Genomic DNA, 19,070 nt, shown 5'->3' with positions numbered 1-19,070 from the left:
GGCTCGGAGGTATGCGGACCTCGGGGTTTCGAGGCAGTGATGGGCTTGATTTGAGGTTAGGGCGTGGGGGCGGTGTTGGGGGAGCTCAGGGTTGTGATGAGGATGGTTGCGGGGCGTCCGTCCCGGCGCAGGGCGGGTGAGAAGCGCCCCCCAATCCCCCGCTGTGAGCGCAGGGGCGCCTCGGCCCCGGGCGGCGGCGGCGGCGTGCGCATGCTCCAGCGGCTCGGGCTCCGCGGGAGGGGTCCTGCCGCCTGTAGAATGGTGTCTCCGCGCCCCCGCGTGTCCAGTTCCGGAACTGCATCCTCCCGGACGGCGCGCGCGGCGCTTCTGCCGCCCCCGCGAGGCCGCGAGAGGCGCGGCAGCCCCGAGGGGACACCCCGCCCTTGGGCTGGTCGGAAAAGTGATTTTAGCCTCCAAAGGCTCCGCGCCTTGGACCCAGGCCCAGCCCGGGATGACCGGCTTAGCCCTTGGGCCTACGGACGCGCCTAAAAGTGGCCGAGGCCACTGTGCCGGGAGCTGCGCAACGAGCTGGCTTCCCAGGCGCTCCGGGTCAGGCCCAACCCCGGGGGAGCGCCCTTGGCGCGGGCCCTTGGGGGCAGGAAACGAAGCAGCTGGCGCAGCACGGCCTGGCGCAGCAGGATGTACACCCAGGGGTCCAGGATCTGGTTCCAGGAAGCGAGGCGGACGGCCAGAAACAGCGGCTGCTGCAGTGAACTGGAGCCCCAGCCCCCAAGGGCCAACACCACCAACACCTGCGGAGAAGCAGGTGTAAGGGCAAGGCCAGGAGGGCCGGGGACGTGAGAGAGAACGGAGCTGTTGGGAGAAGCTAGCTGGAGCGTGCAGCGAGGCTGGGGTCACGGGAGTGGGGGGCAGGGGAAGAGCGCGTGACTGGAAGGTTGGGCACTGAAAGGGCGAGTGAGGGGTAGGGGCAGCATAGGGGAGGGCAAATGGGGGTCTCCGGGGGTAGGAGCTATGAAAGGAGGAGTGAAGAGGCGGGGTAGGGAGAGAGACCCGGGGTGAGTCGGGGCAGCTGCAATAGTGGGAGAGATTCCAGTTATATGGGTAGGAAGGAAGGTGAGTCCGCGTCTAGAGAGAAGTGGCTGGAGAAGCGGGTTCTGGTGGGCTCCGAGGACCCCAAGAAGGAGACTGTGAGAAGGGGTGGGAGTCAGAGAGCGAGGGCAAAAGGCGGGCTCCCCTCGCAGGAAGAGTGTGGCCTCGAGAGTGCAGGGCCCTGGCGGGGTAAGGGAGAGGCTTCAGATATCCCGGGCAGGAGGACAGTGCGAGGCTGGGAAGGAGGGTGCGGGAGGGTGCGGGAAGGTGCGTGGCTGTAGAGCGCGTGCCAGGTGCCCGGGTCTCGGACCGCACGCCCGTCCCGCCCCTCACCAGCAGCGGGCTCCAGCAGACGCACGACACCGCCATGATGCCCACCAGCTGGCCCACCATCTCCACGTCGTGGGTGCGGGCTCCACGCAGCGAGCCGCCGCCGGGGGAGCCGCCCGGGACCACGGCGGCCGAAGCCAGCGACGAGGCGGACGAGGCGGAGGCCGAGCGCGTGCCCCAGCGGTCGCGGCGGCGCCCTCGGCCGCTGTCGGTGCCCGCGACCCGAGGGCGCCAGAGAGAACGGCGGCGCCAGCGGGCGCGCAGCAGGGCCAGGCCGCTGAGCGTGTTGCATACGAGCGCGGCGAGCAGCGCGGCCAGGCCAAGGCCGGCGAAGAGGCCGGCGAGCAGCGCCTGGCGCCAGCCGCCCGCCGGGCCCAGGCCGATGAAGCACCAGGTGCCGGGGTACTGCAGCTCGTAGCGGCCCACGCGCGCCAGGGGCAGCAGCGCCACGGCCAAGGCCACGGCGGCCAGCGCGGCCAGCGCCAGGCGCGCGCGGGCGGTGGAGACGCGCGCCGCGTGTAGCAGCGGCCGCGTGACGCCCACCCAGCGCTCCACGGCCATGCCGCAGCCCAGGAGCAGCGGGCACAGGCCGAAGAAGACCATGCAGCCGCCCAGGAAGTGGCAGGCGCCGCCGGTCGGCGCGCGCCCCGCCGCGTAGAGGCGCAGCACCAGCGCCCCCGGGATCACGTGGCCCGCCAGGTCAGTGGCCAGGAGGCTGGCGAGGAACAGCAGGAAGGTGGCGGCCGAGCGGCGGCGCCGCAGGCGGCCCGCGGCCTGCGCCAGCAGTGCCAGCGCCAGCACGTTGGAGACGGCGCCCAGCGTCATGGAGAAGATGGGCAGCGCCGGCGACCCGCCCGACGTGGGTCCGGCCGACGTGTTTGGGGCCCCGGCCGCTGCCCACGTGGTCGCCTCGATGGCCAAGCTCCGGTTGAGGGGCCCGCACGGGCTCATGTCAGGTGCCGGGGAGGCTGGGAGGAGAGAGGAGGGCAAGGTGCGGCTGGCGGGGGTGTAAGGCTGCCTCGCAGGCGGGGCCACTCAGAGATCCCTTCCCTGTCCAGTGGGGCCCATGTGAACCTGTGGCCGTGTCCGGCTGGCTTGCTGCCGGGTGGTTCACCCCTTTCTTTTTCACCTCTCACCATTCCATATCCTCCTCAGGGCTGACTCTCTCTGCCTCAGCGCTCCCCGTTTTTATACTTGTCAAATCCCTGCCCCATAGCCCCATCTCACACCCACAGTTCAATTTCTCATCCCAAGGGCCCAGGGGACCTCACGGCCCCGTCTTTACCACCGTGGGCAAATGGCTGTCCTCGGCCTCATACCTCTCCCAACCTCATCCCTCTCCCCAAGGCCCCCTGCCCACTCCCACAGCCTCGTCTGCCCCCCCCACCCCCAAACTCACCCCTTCCCCACAGCTCCCTCTCTGAGCACCATTGCTCTTTCTCACCTGGGCCCTTCCCCCCTGACCACTGCTGCCTCACCCTGGGGCCCCCCAGTTCCCCACGGCCCCACGCCCACCCTTCCCACATACCTGCCTTGGAGGCCCGAAGACCCACCCAGGACCATCCATGCCCCCTACCCTGGTGTCTGGAGCTGAGAGGGGAGTCGCCTGCTAGGTCAGGTGGCAAGGGAGGAGGGACAGATGGTAAGACTGATAGGGATAGACAGGGCTGAGAGCCGAGGTATCCAGGATGGACAGATGGTGTAGTCATAGCCCATCCTTCCAGCCTCCCCAGAGACCACCGCGCCCCTGGCCTTCTTACCCAGCGCTGCCTGGATCCGCGAGTCCCCATTGCCTGCCGCTCGGCCCCTGCTGCCCGCTGTGCCCTGGCTGACCGGCAGGCTGCTCCTGTCCCTCCTCCAGGGGCGGCTCCCGGGCTCCCTGCCTCCTCCCGCCCGCCCCCGCTGGCCTCCAGGGACCTCTCCACCGCGCGCGCCTGCTGGGGGATCAGGGTGGCAGGAGAACCCCTTTCCCAATTCCTGGCAGTGGATGGGGGCCACTCTGGACCCCAGCTCCCCCCGCCATAGGTTGGGAGGCACCAGGGGGTGGCCAGCACCCCCTGTGACCCTCTTTTCCCCAGCAGGGCGGGAGCAGCCCCCTTCCCCCCTCCCAGGCCTGGGCTTCTCGCCTGCCTCATTAATAAAGTGGATAAAATCTAAACACTGGAAAATGTGAGCGTCGCCCCAGGGCGGTCCAGGGCGGCTGCAGGGGGTGCCGCTGCACCCATCCAGGCTCCCAGGTTGGGGGCCTCACCCTGCGCACAGACAGCAGCCACCACCACCCCTGCCATGCTGAAGGCTGTGGATGGCAGGGTGGGTGGTGGGCAGTGCCTGGGTTGGGGTGTGGGCTGGGCCAGCTTGTGTCGGGCCTGGCTGGACCAGGGGATCCGCCCACTATTTATACAGGGGCTTAAGCCCAGACCAGGGCCAGGGCGAGTCATGGGAGGGAGGGAGGCCGGAGAGGGACAGGGAAAGCAGGAAGCCTGGCTATTGGGGACTCTTCCCCCAGCACCTTGGCCCGGACTAGGACGAGAGTCTCACACCCTAAGTCGCACACTCACACCTCTTGCAGCCCGACACCCAGCTGCAGTCACACCTGGCCCCGGTGTACCAGCAGCCACATCCTCCAGTGTCTTGGGGTGAAGCCCTTGGAGGTACCCCAACAGTCTTATCCCCAGCACTGGAGACACAGCTAACATTAGGCTTAGACACCCCACTTCCCTCGACACCCTGAAACATAGCCCTCTGAGACCGGGATCCTCATGACTCTTAGTGCTGGGAAAGTGTCCACGCGCACCCCAAGACACATGATTGTACCTCTTACCACTGAGAGTCCCTGGTCACTCACCATATCACTCAGAGACACCCCTAGCCCTCCCCCCCAGGGACACCCCAAGACATAACCGATACAGCCCTGAACACATGGACACCTAGCTGGTCAAATCTGCTCCCCGGAAACAGCAACAGCTATTCTCAGCACGCCCGCGGCCCCATGATGCAGCTACACTGCCAGTCCACACCGCCAGACTCTGCCGGGCATACCCGTGGATGCCCTGGGACACCCCGCAGCCGTAAGGACAGACACTCCTGAGACATACACACAACCGCACCCCTTGGCCCCGAGGTGTCTTATTGGCACAAATACCCAAAGGTCACATGAGAAACCACACGTGCCTGCAGATGCCGGAACCCAACACTACCAGCCCACCTGGCCTACCCCACACCTGCAGGCCTACATGCAGACCCTCATTGCCCATCTCCCTGGATCCCCTGGTATGATGCCCTACTCCAATCGGTACCACCCACCACACCTTTGTAAGTTGGGAGCAGCCTCTGGGCTCGCCCCCAGACACTCCTGCAAAGACCTCTGGCCTACAACCCCTTCTTCAGTCCTCTGCCTTCCTCTGCAAGTCCCACTGGGGTCCCACTCTGCCTCACCCCCAGCCCTTGGCTCCAGAGACCCTGCCCATCCACAAATCCACTGGAGTAGGGGTGGGGCAGCATCGTGAGCCCGGTACCCCCCCAACCCTGGGGGAGGGGCGCCTTCCTGTTGGCACTGGCGGGATTTGAACCCTCAGTAGGCCACGGAGCCCGCGCCTTGCCTGGAAGCCTTGCGGCCTGCAGCCAAGAGCTCATGAGGCTGCGCGGTGGCGGGGGGGGCAGCCCGGCCGGCTCTTAATTTAATTTGGAGCCTGAAGCGGATGGATTTCAGCTGCTGCGTTCTTTCCCAGCCCCAGCCCACCCCCCTCTCCCACCCTGAAACCACACGGGGCCAACGGCAGATAGATTCTTTATGTTCAAGACAGCAAATCCTGATACAACCCTCCCCGCCACCTTTGTCCCTCCCGCCCCCGTCCGTCTGGGAGGATCTGGGGGGGGGGAGGGAGAAACAGGGGAGGGGTGCGGGGGGTTCACAGCAGATTTGTTTCCAATGTGACGGTAACAGACTCCAGGGGGCTCCTCTGGGGGGAGTGAAGATATTACTGCATTTGCTGAGGGGAGACACCCCCCCCTTCTGCATTCCCTGCATCGGGAAATTAGGGAGTTCACAACCCCCAAACAGAACTCGCGGCCCCAGGGAGACAGAGGGGCCAGTTTGGCAGCTGATGTGGAAAGTGTTGGGGGCGGGGGGCGGGGGGGCGTGCCGTCCAATTTGGCTGGTTCCTCCCGGTGTCTGATCAGGCTGAGGTAGGTGGGGAGCAGGATGTGTGTGTGGGGGGAGCCTGGGGATCCCAACCAGGCTGGGAAACGGGGAGGGGGTGGTACCGAATGGCGTGGGGCAGGGCCTGGCCCACCTCCGCCTGCACGGCCCTCACGCTGCCGGATGAGGGGGTTCAGGGTGTGGTGCTCCCTCTGGGGCCCCCCACCAGGCCGCGCCCCAGTCCTCGCCGACTCCTCGTGTGCCTAGTAGCGGCCGACCTTGGCGTCCCCAATGGCGCCCCAGACGTCAAAGACGAACTCGTCTGGGAAGGCGAAGTCACCGAGCCCCTCGTCCAGGGCCTCTGCCAGCTCGTCTGGGTTCCTTTTGTCTTTTCCTAACTCCACCATGGTGGCCGCTGGGGGTGGGCAGAATGGAGGCCCAGATGGCCCAAGGGGGAAAGGGAGCCAGCGGAGACCCAGCCTGCATGGGGTCCAGAGCCCCACCAGCCCCCACCCCCTGTAGGGGCCCCAACTCACCCAACTCCGTGTCCCTGATGCCCATGTAACTTTCCAACAGATCATCCACCTTCTCAATGGCCTTTTCCTCGAAGGCTGAGGGCTGGGAGGAGGGGAGGGAGGGGTGCTGTCATATCAACATGCGGATGATAGTAATTGCATTTTCCAGGTGTCAGGGGCTCTTTTTAATCCATGTCGTTGCATCCTTCCAACCCCGAGTGGAAGGTATTGGCCTGAGCAACCCCATTTTACAGATGGGGAAACTGAGGCCTGCTTGCCCGAGGTCACAGAGCTATCTGACAGGGGCGGCTGTGGTGCTGTAAGCTTGCAGCAAAGGGGGGCTGGGGCCCGGCAGGCACACTCACCAGGTCCTCCACAGTGGCCGGGCCCCGGGAGCGCAGGCGGAGGGTCCCTCGACCAGTACCCAGCTGGGAACCAGTGCCAGGGTGGCCAGCTCCGGAACGCTGGCTGATCATGTCTGGGGGGAGGCAGGGAGCGGGGTAAGGGCGGAGATATGCTGCGAGCAGGAACCCAGGAGTCCTGGCTTTCCACTCCCCAGTCTCCCTGCAGGCTGCCACACTCCGGAGGATGGGATGGGGGCCAAGGTGACCCTAGGAGGTCAGGATTCCTGACTTGGGCTTGGCATGAGTGTAGGCCGAGCTGCCAGGGTCTGGGAATGGGAAGGGCTGGAGGGAGCCACTTCCGGCCAGGGCCTGGGTCCCCAGCCGAGGGGGGAATGGCGGCTGAGCCACCATCAACCCTGCCTGCTGGGGTGGTGGGAGTGTGGATCGGGTGCTTGAGAGTCCCCCACCCACAAGGCAGTGGCCTCGGGCCCATTCCTGAGAGTTACTGAGGCCAGACTGAAAAGTGGGGGGCTGGCACGGGGCAGCCAAGCCTGGCTCCTCTGGCCTTGCCAGGGTTGGGGGCGCTTGGCTGGGCTGATGGCTCCTGGAAGGTGGGTGTGGGGGCAGCTTCCTCCTTGCCCCCGCCCCTAGCCCCGCTCCTAGCCCCGCTCCTCCCCTCCGGCTGGGCTGAGCGCCAGCTTCCACCCCTGGGCAGGGCGGCCTCTCCCCTTCCCTCCTCCGGAGCCGGCGGCGCTCGGATGCCCCCCTCTGGCGGCTCCCGGCACTGCAGCCGGGCCATCGCACCGGGGGCTTCTCCCTTCGCGGCCCCTCACCGAAGGCTTTGCGGGGCTCGGTGAGTTTCAGTGTGAAGGCGCGGCCGCGGGGCAGCTCCTTGAGCAGCCGGGCCACCTCGTAATGCCGGCAGCCCAGCAGGCTCTGCCCGTTGATGGCCTCGATCATGTCGCCCACGCTGATGACCTGCAGGTGGTCGATCACGCTGCCTTCCTTGATGCGCTAGGGGGTGTGGAGGCCAGGTCATTCCCTGCGGCCTCAATCCCTCGCCCCCCAATCCCACCCTGGGGAACCCCGGACGCCGCATGCCCCGACCCCTGGGAACCACCTTTATGAAGGCGTAGCCGGCGCCGTTGTCTGTGATGGTGAGCCCCAGCGCCTCCTCCGCCTTAAACACCTCCACCTCCTTGCGCTGTCCCTTGACATGGGCGAAGATGAAGTCCTCCAGCCCAATCTGTCCCCCCAGGAGCTTGTCCATGTCCACTTTGTGGGTGTTGAGCGTGCAGAACATCACCTGCAGGGGCCGGGTAATGCTCAGCCCTCATCTCCTCCCTCCGGGACCCCTTCCGGCTGGGGGATTGGGTGGGGAGAGCAGGGAAGGGCCTGGGGTGGGGGCAGGCACCCTCAGTCCACCAGGAGGTCGACTCTGCCGGCCTGAGGCTCATGTTCCTGCTTCCTGCTCACCCACTCTCCCTACTGCCTCTCCCTTCATCACCCATAGCCCTTGGGCTCAGCTCTCCCAGTGCATGATGGAGGAGTGCAGCTCATAGCCGACCTTCATCCTACAGTCCACTGGGGTCTGGGCCTCCCACTGCCTGATGGGAGCTCAGGGTCCAGCTGTGGACACCCATGCCCACAATCCACTGGGGCCTAGGCCTCCCAGTGCCTGAAGGGAGCTCAGCATCCTGCCCTGGCCATCAACCTCCCCCCCGCAACAACAATCCACTGGGGCCCAGGCCTCCCAGTGCCTGATGGGAGCTCAGCATCCAGTCCTGGCCATCAACCCCCCCACAATCCACTGGGGCCCAGGCCTCCCAGTGCCTGATGGGAGCTCAGCCTCTGGGCTCCATCCAAGCTCCCTTGGGGGTTACCTCGGCAGCCGGCAGGCGAAAGGCCTCGGCAATCTTGCCGTACAGCTCCTTGACGTTGGTGAAGCCCTCGATGCGGCCAGTGGGGCTGCCGTGGGCCAGCTGGGTGTGGAACACGAGGCGGGGCCGCAGGGCCGGGGGAGGAGGGGGCAAGCCCATTTGGGGTGCCCCTGCCCCACCCCCACCCAGGGGCCCCGGCTCCCCCACGCCCAGCCCGCCACGGCCTGGCTCAGCCTCCTCATTTTCCACGAGAGGCGGGGCCTTTTTCCGCCGCCCCAGTCCCAGCGGCATGAGCAGTGAGAAGCGTGGAGGCGCCCCCAGGAAGATCTGTGGGGGCAGGAAGGTGGGTTCAGGGCCTGGGCTACCAGCTCCAGCCGGGCCCCAGGATGTGCTGGGTGAGCAGACTGGCCTTGGTTCCAACTGTGCCCCTGGCAGTCGCTCAGCGGTCAGAACAGCAGCTGATGTTTATTACAATCCCGTGCTAACTACTCTGGTAGCTCATGTAATTCTCCTTCCACAAAACATCATGTTGGGGCCATATTAGGCTGTGGGGAGTGCTGGCTATGCCCATTTTACAGATGAGGAAATGGAGGCTCAAAGAGGTGACATTTCTCTTTCTCTCTTTTGATAGGCTGCAGTCATCTGTGCTTTGTCCTTAGTATTTCTGATTCTCTTTCCTCTAAGTCCATGGGCAGATAGTATTTGTTGACCCTTTGTGCCTGGGTAGGTGCGTGACTAGTTCTGGCTAAGGGGTTGAGAGAGGAAGTGATGCAGGTGCTTCTGGGCTGAAGCATTTAATTGCAGGTGCGAGACCTTGAGAACGCTTATGTTTCTCAAGCAGGGTGACCAGCCACATTTGGTATGGTGGCTGTCCCAACAGACTATGGAGCAGTGACTATGATGAATGGAGTCTCCCATTAGGCTGCAATGGACACAGGGCAGGAATGGGACATAAACCTTTGCTGTGTTCAGTCACTAAGATTTTGGGGTTGTTTGTCACCACAGCAAAACCTGTGTCGACTGATAAACTCTTCCTTTCCTCCATTATTCTTTACCGGCCCCTCTCCCCACTGCCCTTCTGCCCTCCGTTTCTTTCTCTCTCTCTCCTTCCAAACAAACATTCATTGTGCGCTTTATTCCAGACACCATTTTAGATGCTGGGAGTACTGCCTTCGATAAGACAAGCAAGGTCTCTCTGTCGAGGGCCGCTATATGTAGTTGCACAGGTTGTTCACTGTGCAAAAGCACCAGCCCAAGGTGGCCAGTGCGAATGAAATTCAGGCTCATCGTGGTGTGGGGGTGTGTCCAGCAGGAGGAAGGGAGCCTTTTCCTAATTTACTGCACAGGTACTGTTTCGGCTACCTGGGGCTCTGTCCATGCTATTCAGAAGCGTATAGCCCATATGGGAAACAGGCAGTGTAGAGGCCAAAGTGTCAAGGTCTAATATAATTCCTACTAGTGCTCTGAAGAGACTAAGACAAGATCAGTTCTTTAGATGAGGCGGTCAGGAGGGCCTCTCTCTGGATCTGAGGAAGCAGAGCTGGACCTGACACCCAAGTCACAGGAGGTAGCATCCATGCAAGGAACTGGGACAAACGCATTGCAGGCAGAGGCAAGAGCCAGTGCAATAGCCCTGAGGTGGGAATGTCCTTGGCATGTTTCGAGGAACAGAAAGGTTGGCCAGGGTGGCTGGAGCAGAGTGAGCCAAGGGGCAAGTGAAGGAAGTGAGGGCAGGGAGGTGACAGGGCCAATCATGGGGAGGGCTCTGGCTCTGAGTAAGGTGGGAGCCATGGAGGGTTCTGGGAAAAGGCAGTATGGGGTCTGACTTGAGTGTTTCCAGGTTCCCTTGGGACTCACAGATCAATGAAGGGACCAGTATGGGTGGAAGGAATGAGCAAGGGGGAGAGGAAGAGGAGATGAGGTCAGGGAGAGGATGGGGCAGGTTATGTGGGGGCCTAATAGATTGGGGTGAAGAGTTTAGGTTTCATTTTTAAGTCACATGTCCAAAGTCACAGAGCCTGGTCACCCCACCCCCACCCTGGTGTGTTCAACTCCAAGTTTAAGCTCATAACCCCAAATCTGTCCTCGAAGCAACTCAACCTTCCTGGGCCACAGTTGCCCAGTCTATAAAGGGGTCATGGTAAAGAACAAATCATATCAAGTTCTACCCTTCTCTATAAGTGGGACTTCCTGCTCCCTCCCTTCAGAATGCCTCTTCCAGGGGGCTGTCCTGGATTCAGTGGAGCCTGGTTGGCTGTACCCATCTTCACACATGCATGAATTCAATCATTCCCTAAAACTTCCTTTGATCCTGCCCTGGCCCAGCCCCGTCATCACTCACCGAGACTAATGCAGTCACTTCTTCCTGGTCACCAGCTTCCGTCCTTGCCCCCCACCTCTTCCTGGTCACCAGCTTCTGCCCTTGCCCCCACAGTCTCCTGTCAACACAGCAGCCAGAGCGATCCTGTAAAACATAAGTCATGTCACATCTACCCTCTGCTTGAACCCCCCAAGGGAACCCCCTGACCTGGAAGAAAAGCCAACATCCTCCCTGCAGCCCACAAGGCCCTGCGCGACTTGTGCACTGACCTCCTCCTACTTGCCTCCTCGCAACGTCCCAGGCATGCTCCAGCCTCAGGGCCTTTGCACGTGCTGTTCCCACCAATATTCACAGGCCTATTTTATTATTTGTCGTATACGTCCCTATATCCTTCTTGCATAGAACAGTGCCAACACACGTGGTAGGAAATGAATAAAGATTTGTTGCCTGAATGAATGAATGATCCTAAGACTCACTAGCCCATCCGTGCCTGTGCCCCACTCTGGGAAGACAAAGGGGCAAAGAGTATGGTCCTTGTCCCCAAGAGGGTCTTGTTTCCCCTACAAAATACCAAGCCCCACTACTGTGGTTCCCCTCCTCATTTCCCAGCACAGTGGTGGGCACACAGGAGGTGTGTCACCCAGCCAGTCAGCTCCTTGAGGGTAGGCAAAGCATCTCCTTCACCTTTCATTATGGCTTCATTTTTCACTTTCCTGAACTCGATGATACTGAAGACCTTCTGACATATCTATTAGCCATTTGGATGTGCCCTGTTGTGAATGTCCTGTTTAAGTCTTTTGCCCATTTTGTTTGTTTTGTTTTTTAAACATATCTGAAAATACACTTTGAGAAGGTTCCCCTTGAAAGGAGAGGTCTGCGTCCCCTCCCTTTGAATCTAAGTGTGCTTCGGCTGCTTTGACCAATAGAATATAGTAGAAACCATGCTACAGAACTTCCAAGGCTAGATCACAAAAAATCATGCAGCTTCTAACTTGTTTGCTGGAAGACTGATTCCCAGAGTTTTGAGATATCATGTAAGAATCTGACTCCCCTGATTTTGCCCGGTTTTTAGTTGCATAGTCTGTTTTTTGTTTGTTTGTTTTCTTATTGATTAGTGGGAACTCTTTATATATTGTGGATAGGAGTCTTTTATCTTTCCCTCATCTCTCTATCTATAGCACCCATCACAAGATTTGGCACACATAGACACTCACTGAATACTTGACAAGAAATAAATTTTGAATGAACAAATCAGTTCTGCTCCTTCAAGTTATTTTATTACACTCAGTGTTGCTAAAAAGAAAAACGTCATTTCTCCCCTGACCCTCCCTCTGCCCCCACTATCGAGGAGATAGTGAATCCTTCAAATCCTCCTGAATTGCCCCAGGAGATAGGAATTCTAAGAAAATGGGTATGGAACCTGGCTTTGTTTCTTACTAGCTGTGTGACCCTGAGCAGGTATCTTTTTTTCTTTTTACATATATAATCAGTAATTCACAATATTATCACATAGTTGCATATTCATTATCATGATCATTTCTTAGAACATTTGCATCAATTCAGAAAAAGAAATAAAAAGACAACAGAAAAAAATTCATACATACCATACCCTTACCCCTCCCCTTCATCTATCACTAGCATTTCAATCTATTAAATTTATTTTAACATTTATTCCCCCTATTACTTATTTTTATTCCATATATTTTACTTGTCTGTTGATAAGGTAGATAAAAGGATCATCAGACACAAGGTTTTCATAATCACACAGTCACACTGTGAAAGCTATATCATTATACAATCATCTTCAAGAAACATGGCTACTGGAACACAGCTCTACATTTTCAGGCAGTTCCCTCCAGCCTCTCCATTACATCTTGACTAACAAGGTGGTATCTATTTAATGCATAAGAATAACCTCCAGGATAACCTCTCGACTCTGTTTGGAATCTCTCAGCCATTGACACTTTATTTTGTTTATTTTATTCTTCCCCCTTTTGGTCAAGAAGGTTTTCTCAATCCCTTGATGCTGAGTCTCAGCTCATTCTAGGATTTCTGTCTGACGTTGCCAGGAAGGTCCACACCCCTGGGAGTCATGTCCCACATAGAGAGGGGAAGGGCGGTGAGTTTGCTTGTCGTGTTGGCTGGAGAGAGAGGCCACATCTGAGCAACAAAAGAGGTTTTCTTGGGGGTGACGCTTAAGCCTAATTTTAAGTAGGCTTAGCCTATCCTTTGTGGGATTAAGTTTGCTCATATGAGCAAACCCCAAGATTGGGGGCTCAGCCTATTACTTTGGTTGTCCCCACAGCTTGTGAGAATATCAAGAATTCTCCACTTGGGGAAGTTGAATTTTCCCCCTTTCCCTGAGCAGGTATCTTAACCTCTCTGTTGTTCTCTCTCCTACCTCACAACTCACTGCCCCAGTTCAGGCCAGCTTCTGGGTCCTCACCTGCAAACTGGGACTAATGGTGGTGAGGATGCTTAATGAATTTGCCTTCCAGGCCCAGAAAGGCAGTGTGGCCTGGGTTTGAATCCCACCCCTGCCACTTACCAGTTGTGTGACTGTGGGCAAGTCAATTCACTTCACGAGGCCTCAGTTCCCTCATCTGAAAAAAGGCAGAATTCCCATCTCTTAGGGAGATTATGCATATAACTAACTTTCTGCTCTGACACACACTTTAGGAAGCTGTTATTATTACTGCTATTAATATTGTTTTCCCCTTCCCCATTCTGCCAAGGTACATCCCAGTCCTTTCAGCCTGATAAAGCCAACTCCACACCATCTCCTCCAGGCAGCCACCCTGGTTTGTCCCAGCCTGCTGGAACCACCCCTGTGGTCCAGAGACTTAAGCCAATGCACTTAATTACATGTTGTCCTGACAGAACGCTTGTCTTCCATGCTTGAGCCGTTATTTAACGCTGTCTCTATTTTAAAATGTAAACCAGATTGCACCACTCCCCTGCCTCCAACCTTTCAATGGTTCCCCATCTTACAGCGGAAAAACTCCAAATTCCTTCAACCATAGGCTGCTGTAGAACTCATCTCCTGCCCCAGGCATGCTGCGCCAAGCTCCATCCAGTCTCAGGGCTGTGCCCTCTGCCGGATTTTTGCTGAGCTGGTGCCTTTTTTGTCATTCAGGCCTCAGCTCCAGAGTCACCTCCCTTGAGATTTTTTCTTTCTCTTTTCTCTCTATCATATCACCCCTTTCTATTTTGCATTTATCACAATCTGCAGAAATCTTCTTTATTTATTTACTTGTTAACTTCTGTGTTGCCAGCTTCCCTCCACTGGAATGTCAGCTCCCAGAGAGCAGAGATTGATCGCTGTTGCACTCTTTATGCCAAGAACAGGGCCTGGGCACTTAGTAGATGCTCAGTAAATATTTTTGGAATGAATGAAATATTTGTGGAATGTCCTCGTTCTTACTGTCCTGAGACCCCTATCCTCAGAGCAGCCCCCGAACATGCCTGCTATGGGGTTGTTATATTGGCACTGCTCCTCAAATCTGATCATGAGGGCAGAGAAGACAAACTTCAACCCCCCAGCACAGAGCTACAAGCTGGAATTGCAGCATCCCCTCCCTTGCATCCCTGGGAAGGGTGTGAAACTTAGCAACCCCAGAGCCAAACAGAAGCGCAGTGGGGCAAGCAGGAAGTAGGAAAGAGGGTCCCTGGCAGCTCATACAAGGCTGGGGCAGAACACCACACCCAGGCTCCCCCTTCCAGCAGGGTAGCGCTTTGGCAAGAATGAGGGCAGGAGGCCTCTGATTCAGTCTTGAAAAACCGGCTCCTGGGTGTTTCCAGGGAGAACGCCTACTGCCTGGGCTAGACTCAGACTGCCTAGAGTGGCTGGGAAATCCAGAGGGCTTAGGACTCCAGGCCCCTGCCCCTGCCCCATATCATTCTTTTCTCAGGACCCAGGAGGTATTTGATTTTTGCCTTTCCAGTTCAGAGGAGAAGGAACATGGGAGCAGCTTCCTGTTTGAGCGACAGGTGTCTGGTGACTTCAGGGTTGGGGGGAAGGCAAAGCCCAGGAGGTGTGGCTCCGGGGTGTTAAGGTAGGGGCAAGGGTAAGCTGGTAGAGCAACTGGTCCAGTGCACCTGATCCACGGAGCTACTGGGCATGGAGTCCAGAGGTTCAGGACTCAGAGCCATGGGTTCGAGTCCCAGCTGAGTCACTTACTAGCTGTGTGACCTGGGGCAAGTCGCTCCACCTCTCTGTGTCTGCAGCCTCACCTCTAAAAGAAGTAACAGCAGTTCCCACGAGGTGTTTAGACTCAGTGATATGCATGCTAATTGCCTGACACGGAAGCACTCAAATCCTAGCCGGGGCCACCTTTTCATTACCATTATCTGGACCTGGTTCTCCCGGGGCCCCCCACAAGCCCTGGAGGGCTCGGACGCGGCCAGTTCCCGGTAGGTGTCCGGATAGGGGGCAGAAATATTAGACTCGCGCCCATCCCCGTGGGGATGGGGACTGTGCAAGGGGGGCAGGGGGAGCATCCGGAGACCCCTGCCCAGCGGCGGAGACGCCTTTGCCCACTGTCCCCAGCGGGAGGGGAGGCGCCCCCCTGGGAAGGGGCGGCGGGCATCCCCGTGTCCAAGCCGGACCTCCAGCCGCGTCCACCGGCTCGACCGCACCCCGCGCACAGCGGATCAGCCGGGACCCCGCGTGTCCGCGACCCCGCGTGTCCGCCCCGGGGTCCCCGAGCGTCCGCGTCCTGCCGCGGGGGACACTCACCTGGGCCGTCGCCTCTTGAGCGCGCCGGGCTCGGCCCTCCGCAAACTCCGGCCGGGGCCTCTCCCGCAGCAGCGGCCAGGAGGGGCGGGGCCGGCGCCCGCGCCTAGCCAATCAGCGCCTGCGGTCCGGCGCTCGCGGCCAATCCGCGCCTTCCCGCGGCGGGTGGGCCTGACCGCATTCCAGAGGGATCCCTCCGCCCCGCGTGGCTCTTCCCGATCCCCCTGCGGCGCGGCACAGTGGACTATTCCCCCCCAGCTAGGCCACGGCGGGCTGTACCACCGCAGGGCAGCGGAGGGGGTAACCGCGGCAGGGCGGCCAATCGCGGGAGGGAAGGAGGCGAGCGGCCAATGGGCAGCTGAGGCCCCTGGACCACGTGCTACTCGCCCAGTGTCCGCTGGAGTGTTCGGAGGGCTGGGGGTTAAGGGGCGGGCGTGGGTCTGGTGACCTAGGGTGAATTTCGGGAAGAAGATGCGAATTCCCAACGTCCGCAAAAGCGAGCCCTAGAGGAGGTCTGGGCGGGGAAGAGGGTGTTGAGGGCAGCCCCTAACCCGGTTACCGGCCCTGGCGCGGCCATCCTCGGGGTGAATCAAAAGATGCATTCATTCCAGACTGGCGGGCGGGGACGGGGGCGGGGGGAGCTGAGATGAATGGGAGGCGGGAGGGGGGAGCTGGCCTGAGTGTCTCGGCGTCCTAGGACTTCACAATGGACAAGACATTCATTCATTCGTTCATTCATTCAATCACTCATCAAATATCTACCATGCAGCTGCTCAGTGCTAGGCGCTGACCTACCTCTGCAGACACATCCCGGGATAGGCGGACTCAGCTCCTAACGGAAGGAACCAGCCTGTGCAAAGGCCCGGAGATGGGGCCTAGAGACAGCACACTTGAAGGATAAATGCAATATCCTAGAAGCCTGGAAGGCAACGTAAAGAGCTGCAACCGGATGGTCACGAGAGCGAGACAGCCTATTCGGTGTGGGCTCCCTTGGCCAAAATTGATCGAGCACCTACTTTGTGCAGAGAATCTAGCCAGCCCAAGCCACTGCCCTCTCAGGGAGGTAAACTTTGGAGGGCCTGCCTCCTCCATCTGATCGAGTTCCTTGAAGGCAGGGGCTGTTTCTCTTATCCCTTCTGGTCCCGAAGTTGGTGCGGAAAAGCGTCTCAGCAAACTGTGTAGTGTGCGCCAGGAGATAATCTCATCCTCTCCAGGTTTGTTTTGTTACCGGGATTTACCAAGCAGGAACAGATCCGAGAAATAAAGACACACACAAACACACACACACACACACACACACACACACACACACACAGCACCTGGCACTTCGGGACGCTCGGTTCCCAGGTCAGGTGAAAATTCCTGGTTTTAGTTCAAAGCTGCCTCTTCGGGCAGCTGGAGCTGGAGCAGGGGTTCGCGGCCATTCTGGAAATTGTAGTCTGTGGCTGCAGCGAGCCTGCTGGCGCCTCGCGGAATGACTGAGTCTGTGCGACCAGTGTGCCCGCCGCGCAGGCTTGCAGTGGGGCAAATTGAAAGGAGAGAGCCGGCCCAGGCTCAGCGGCTGCGGGCTGCCCCGCTGGCCCCACCCGGCTGGCACACGCGGCGACTGTCCAGGCAACGCGGCGCAGCTATTGTCCCTCCCTTCCTGCTCGGCTGACCTCTGCCACCCCCGCTGAGGCTGGGCCAGTGCTGTCAGTGGGAATGTGCCTAGGGCCCTGCTCGAGGCTGGCATCTGAACTGCCTCCTGCGCACACTTGGAGAGGGCGGGAGGATGTCAAAGGGGTTCCTTTTTTTTAATGAACAAAAATCTGCCAAATTTATTGAAGAGCAAGTGAGAAGAGATCTTGAAGGAAAAGAACAGGAGGCCCCCATTTTAATAGAATTAAGTACAGAAATTGAGGGAAATGTTATACTTCTTTTAAAAACTAGTTTTGGGTGACCCACCGTGGCTCAGCAGGCAGAGTTCTTGCCTGCCATGCCGGAGACCTGGGTTGGATCCCCGGTGCCTGCCCGTGCAAAAACAAAAACAAAAAAAAACAAAAACAAAAACAAAAACTAGTTTTATTGAGAAATCTTCACACACATTGAGGCCATACATGGTGTACAACCAGTGGCTCACAATATCATCCCATTGTTGTGTATTCATCACCATGATCATTTTTAGAACATTTTGTATCACTCCAGAAAAATAAATAAAAAGAAAAAACTCATGCAGCCTCTATCCCTTACCCCTCCCTCTCATTGACCACTAGTATTTCAATCTACCCAATTTATTTGACCCCTTATATGCCCCATTATTTATTTATTTTTATCCATATTTTTTTACTCATCTGTCCAGACCCTGGATGAAAGGGGCATCAGATACAAGGTTTCACAATCACACAGTCACAGTGTAAAAGCTATATCATTATGCAATCGTCTTCAAGCATCAAAGCTACTGGAACACAGCTCTACAGGTGAAACTAGATCTAAACTGATGAGCGAGCTCTCACCAGAATTTTTTTTAACCTTTTTTTATTGTGAAATATAAAATATATACAAAAAAGTGATAAATTTTGTGCTGGTTTGAAAGGAAGTATGCCCCCTAAGAAAAGCCATGTTTTAATATAAGTCCCATTTCATAAAGGTAGAATCGTCCCTATTCAATACTGTATATTTGAAACTGTAATGAGATCATCTCCCTGGTTGATATGGTTTAGTCAAGAGTGGTTGTTAAACTGGATTAAGGGACGACATGTCTCCACCCATTTGGGTGGGTATTGATTGGTTTACTGGAGTCCTATAAAAGAGGAAACATTTTGGAGAAAGGGATTCAGAGAGATTCAGAGAGAGCAACACTACAAAGCAGAGAGTCCACCAGTCAGCGGCCTTTGAAGATGAAGAAGGAAGATGCCTCCCGGGGAGCTTCATGAAATAGGAAGCCAGGAGAGAAAGCTAGCAGATGATGCCGTGTTCACCATATGCCCTTCCAGCTAGAGAGAAGCCCTGACTGTGATCGCCATGTGCCTTCTCACTTGAGAGAGAAACCCTAAACTTCATCGGCCTTCTTGAACCAAGGTATCTTTCCCTAGATGCCTTTGATTGGACATTTCTTTAGACTTATTTTAATTGGGACATTTTCTTGGCCTTAGAACTGTAAACTAGCAACTCATTAAATTCCCCTTTTAAAAAGCCATTCTGTTTCTGGTATATTGCATTCCAGCAGCTAGCAAACTAGAACAGATTTCAAAGAACATTTTAATTGTTATAGAACAGATTTCAAAGTATGGTATGGGTTATAGTTCCACAATTTCAGGTATTTCCTTCTGGCTGTTCCAAGACACTGGAGACTAAAAGAAATATCAATATAATGATTCAGCAGTCATACTCATTCATTAAATATCTTATCTGTTACAGCTCCTCCTTCTCCTTTGATCCTTCTCCCAATATAATTTAGGGGTATTTGGGCAATGACCATTCTAAGGTCTTCATGTTGAAAAGGGGTGTCAACAATACGGGGCAGGGAGATACACTGGCTGATGTTTTTGGAGAGACTAGTACCTCTGGTTTCAGGGTTTATCTGGCTTATGGACTATCCATAGGTTTTAGGTTTCTGAAAAACTAACTTAGTGACGGAAACTTTATAGAGTCTCAGATAGAACCCAGGGTGTTCTTTAGGGTTTTCAGGAATACTGTTGGTTGGGGTTTGGCAAACTATGGCCATTAGCAATATCTAGCTGAAGCTTACATAAGAGCAGCCTCCAGAATAGCTCCTTGAC

The 19,070-nt window shown here is 57.3% G+C and overlaps 2 protein-coding genes across 7 annotated transcripts; both read right to left on the bottom strand.

Annotated features, from left to right (window-relative positions):
* Window positions 1–266: 266 nt before the first annotated feature.
* Window positions 267–3,184, bottom strand: PTGER1 (prostaglandin E receptor 1). The gene is made up of 3 exons (XM_077119588.1): window positions 3,141–3,184; window positions 1,384–2,348; window positions 267–752 (listed from the first exon to the last, which is right to left on the bottom strand). The coding sequence occupies exons 2-3, from the start codon at window positions 2,329–2,331 to the stop codon at window positions 486–488; spliced, it is 1,215 nt and encodes a 404-aa protein (XP_076975703.1). The 5' UTR covers window positions 2,332–2,348; window positions 3,141–3,184; the 3' UTR covers window positions 267–485.
* Window positions 3,185–5,155: 1,971 nt separating this feature from the next.
* On the bottom strand, window positions 5,156–16,921 carry GIPC1 (GIPC PDZ domain containing family member 1). 6 transcript variants are annotated; one of them, XM_077121583.1, is made up of 10 exons: window positions 16,329–16,618; window positions 16,108–16,231; window positions 13,126–13,180; window positions 10,599–10,721; window positions 8,261–8,584; window positions 7,498–7,683; window positions 7,211–7,391; window positions 6,399–6,511; window positions 6,055–6,136; window positions 5,156–5,933 (listed from the first exon to the last, which is right to left on the bottom strand). In XM_077121583.1, the coding sequence occupies exons 5-10, from the start codon at window positions 8,546–8,548 to the stop codon at window positions 5,782–5,784; spliced, it is 1,002 nt and encodes a 333-aa protein (XP_076977698.1). In that variant the 5' UTR covers window positions 8,549–8,584; window positions 10,599–10,721; window positions 13,126–13,180; window positions 16,108–16,231; window positions 16,329–16,618; the 3' UTR covers window positions 5,156–5,781. The 6 variants fall into 6 exon arrangements, with proteins under 6 accessions (XP_076977698.1, XP_076977699.1, XP_076977697.1 ...); XM_077121584.1 differs by lacking the exons at window positions 16,108–16,231; window positions 16,329–16,618 and adding an exon at window positions 16,632–16,921; XM_077121582.1 differs by lacking the exons at window positions 16,108–16,231; window positions 16,329–16,618 and adding an exon at window positions 15,316–15,405.
* Between the last annotated feature and the right edge of the window lie 2,149 nt (window positions 16,922–19,070).

The sequence above is a fragment of the Tamandua tetradactyla genome, chromosome 11, assembly GCF_023851605.1.
Source record: "Tamandua tetradactyla isolate mTamTet1 chromosome 11, mTamTet1.pri, whole genome shotgun sequence".
Classification (NCBI taxonomy): Eukaryota; Metazoa; Chordata; class Mammalia; order Pilosa; family Myrmecophagidae; genus Tamandua; species Tamandua tetradactyla.
The sequence above is the reverse complement of the archived record's forward strand: the minus strand, read 5'-3'. Positions and strand labels throughout refer to the sequence as shown.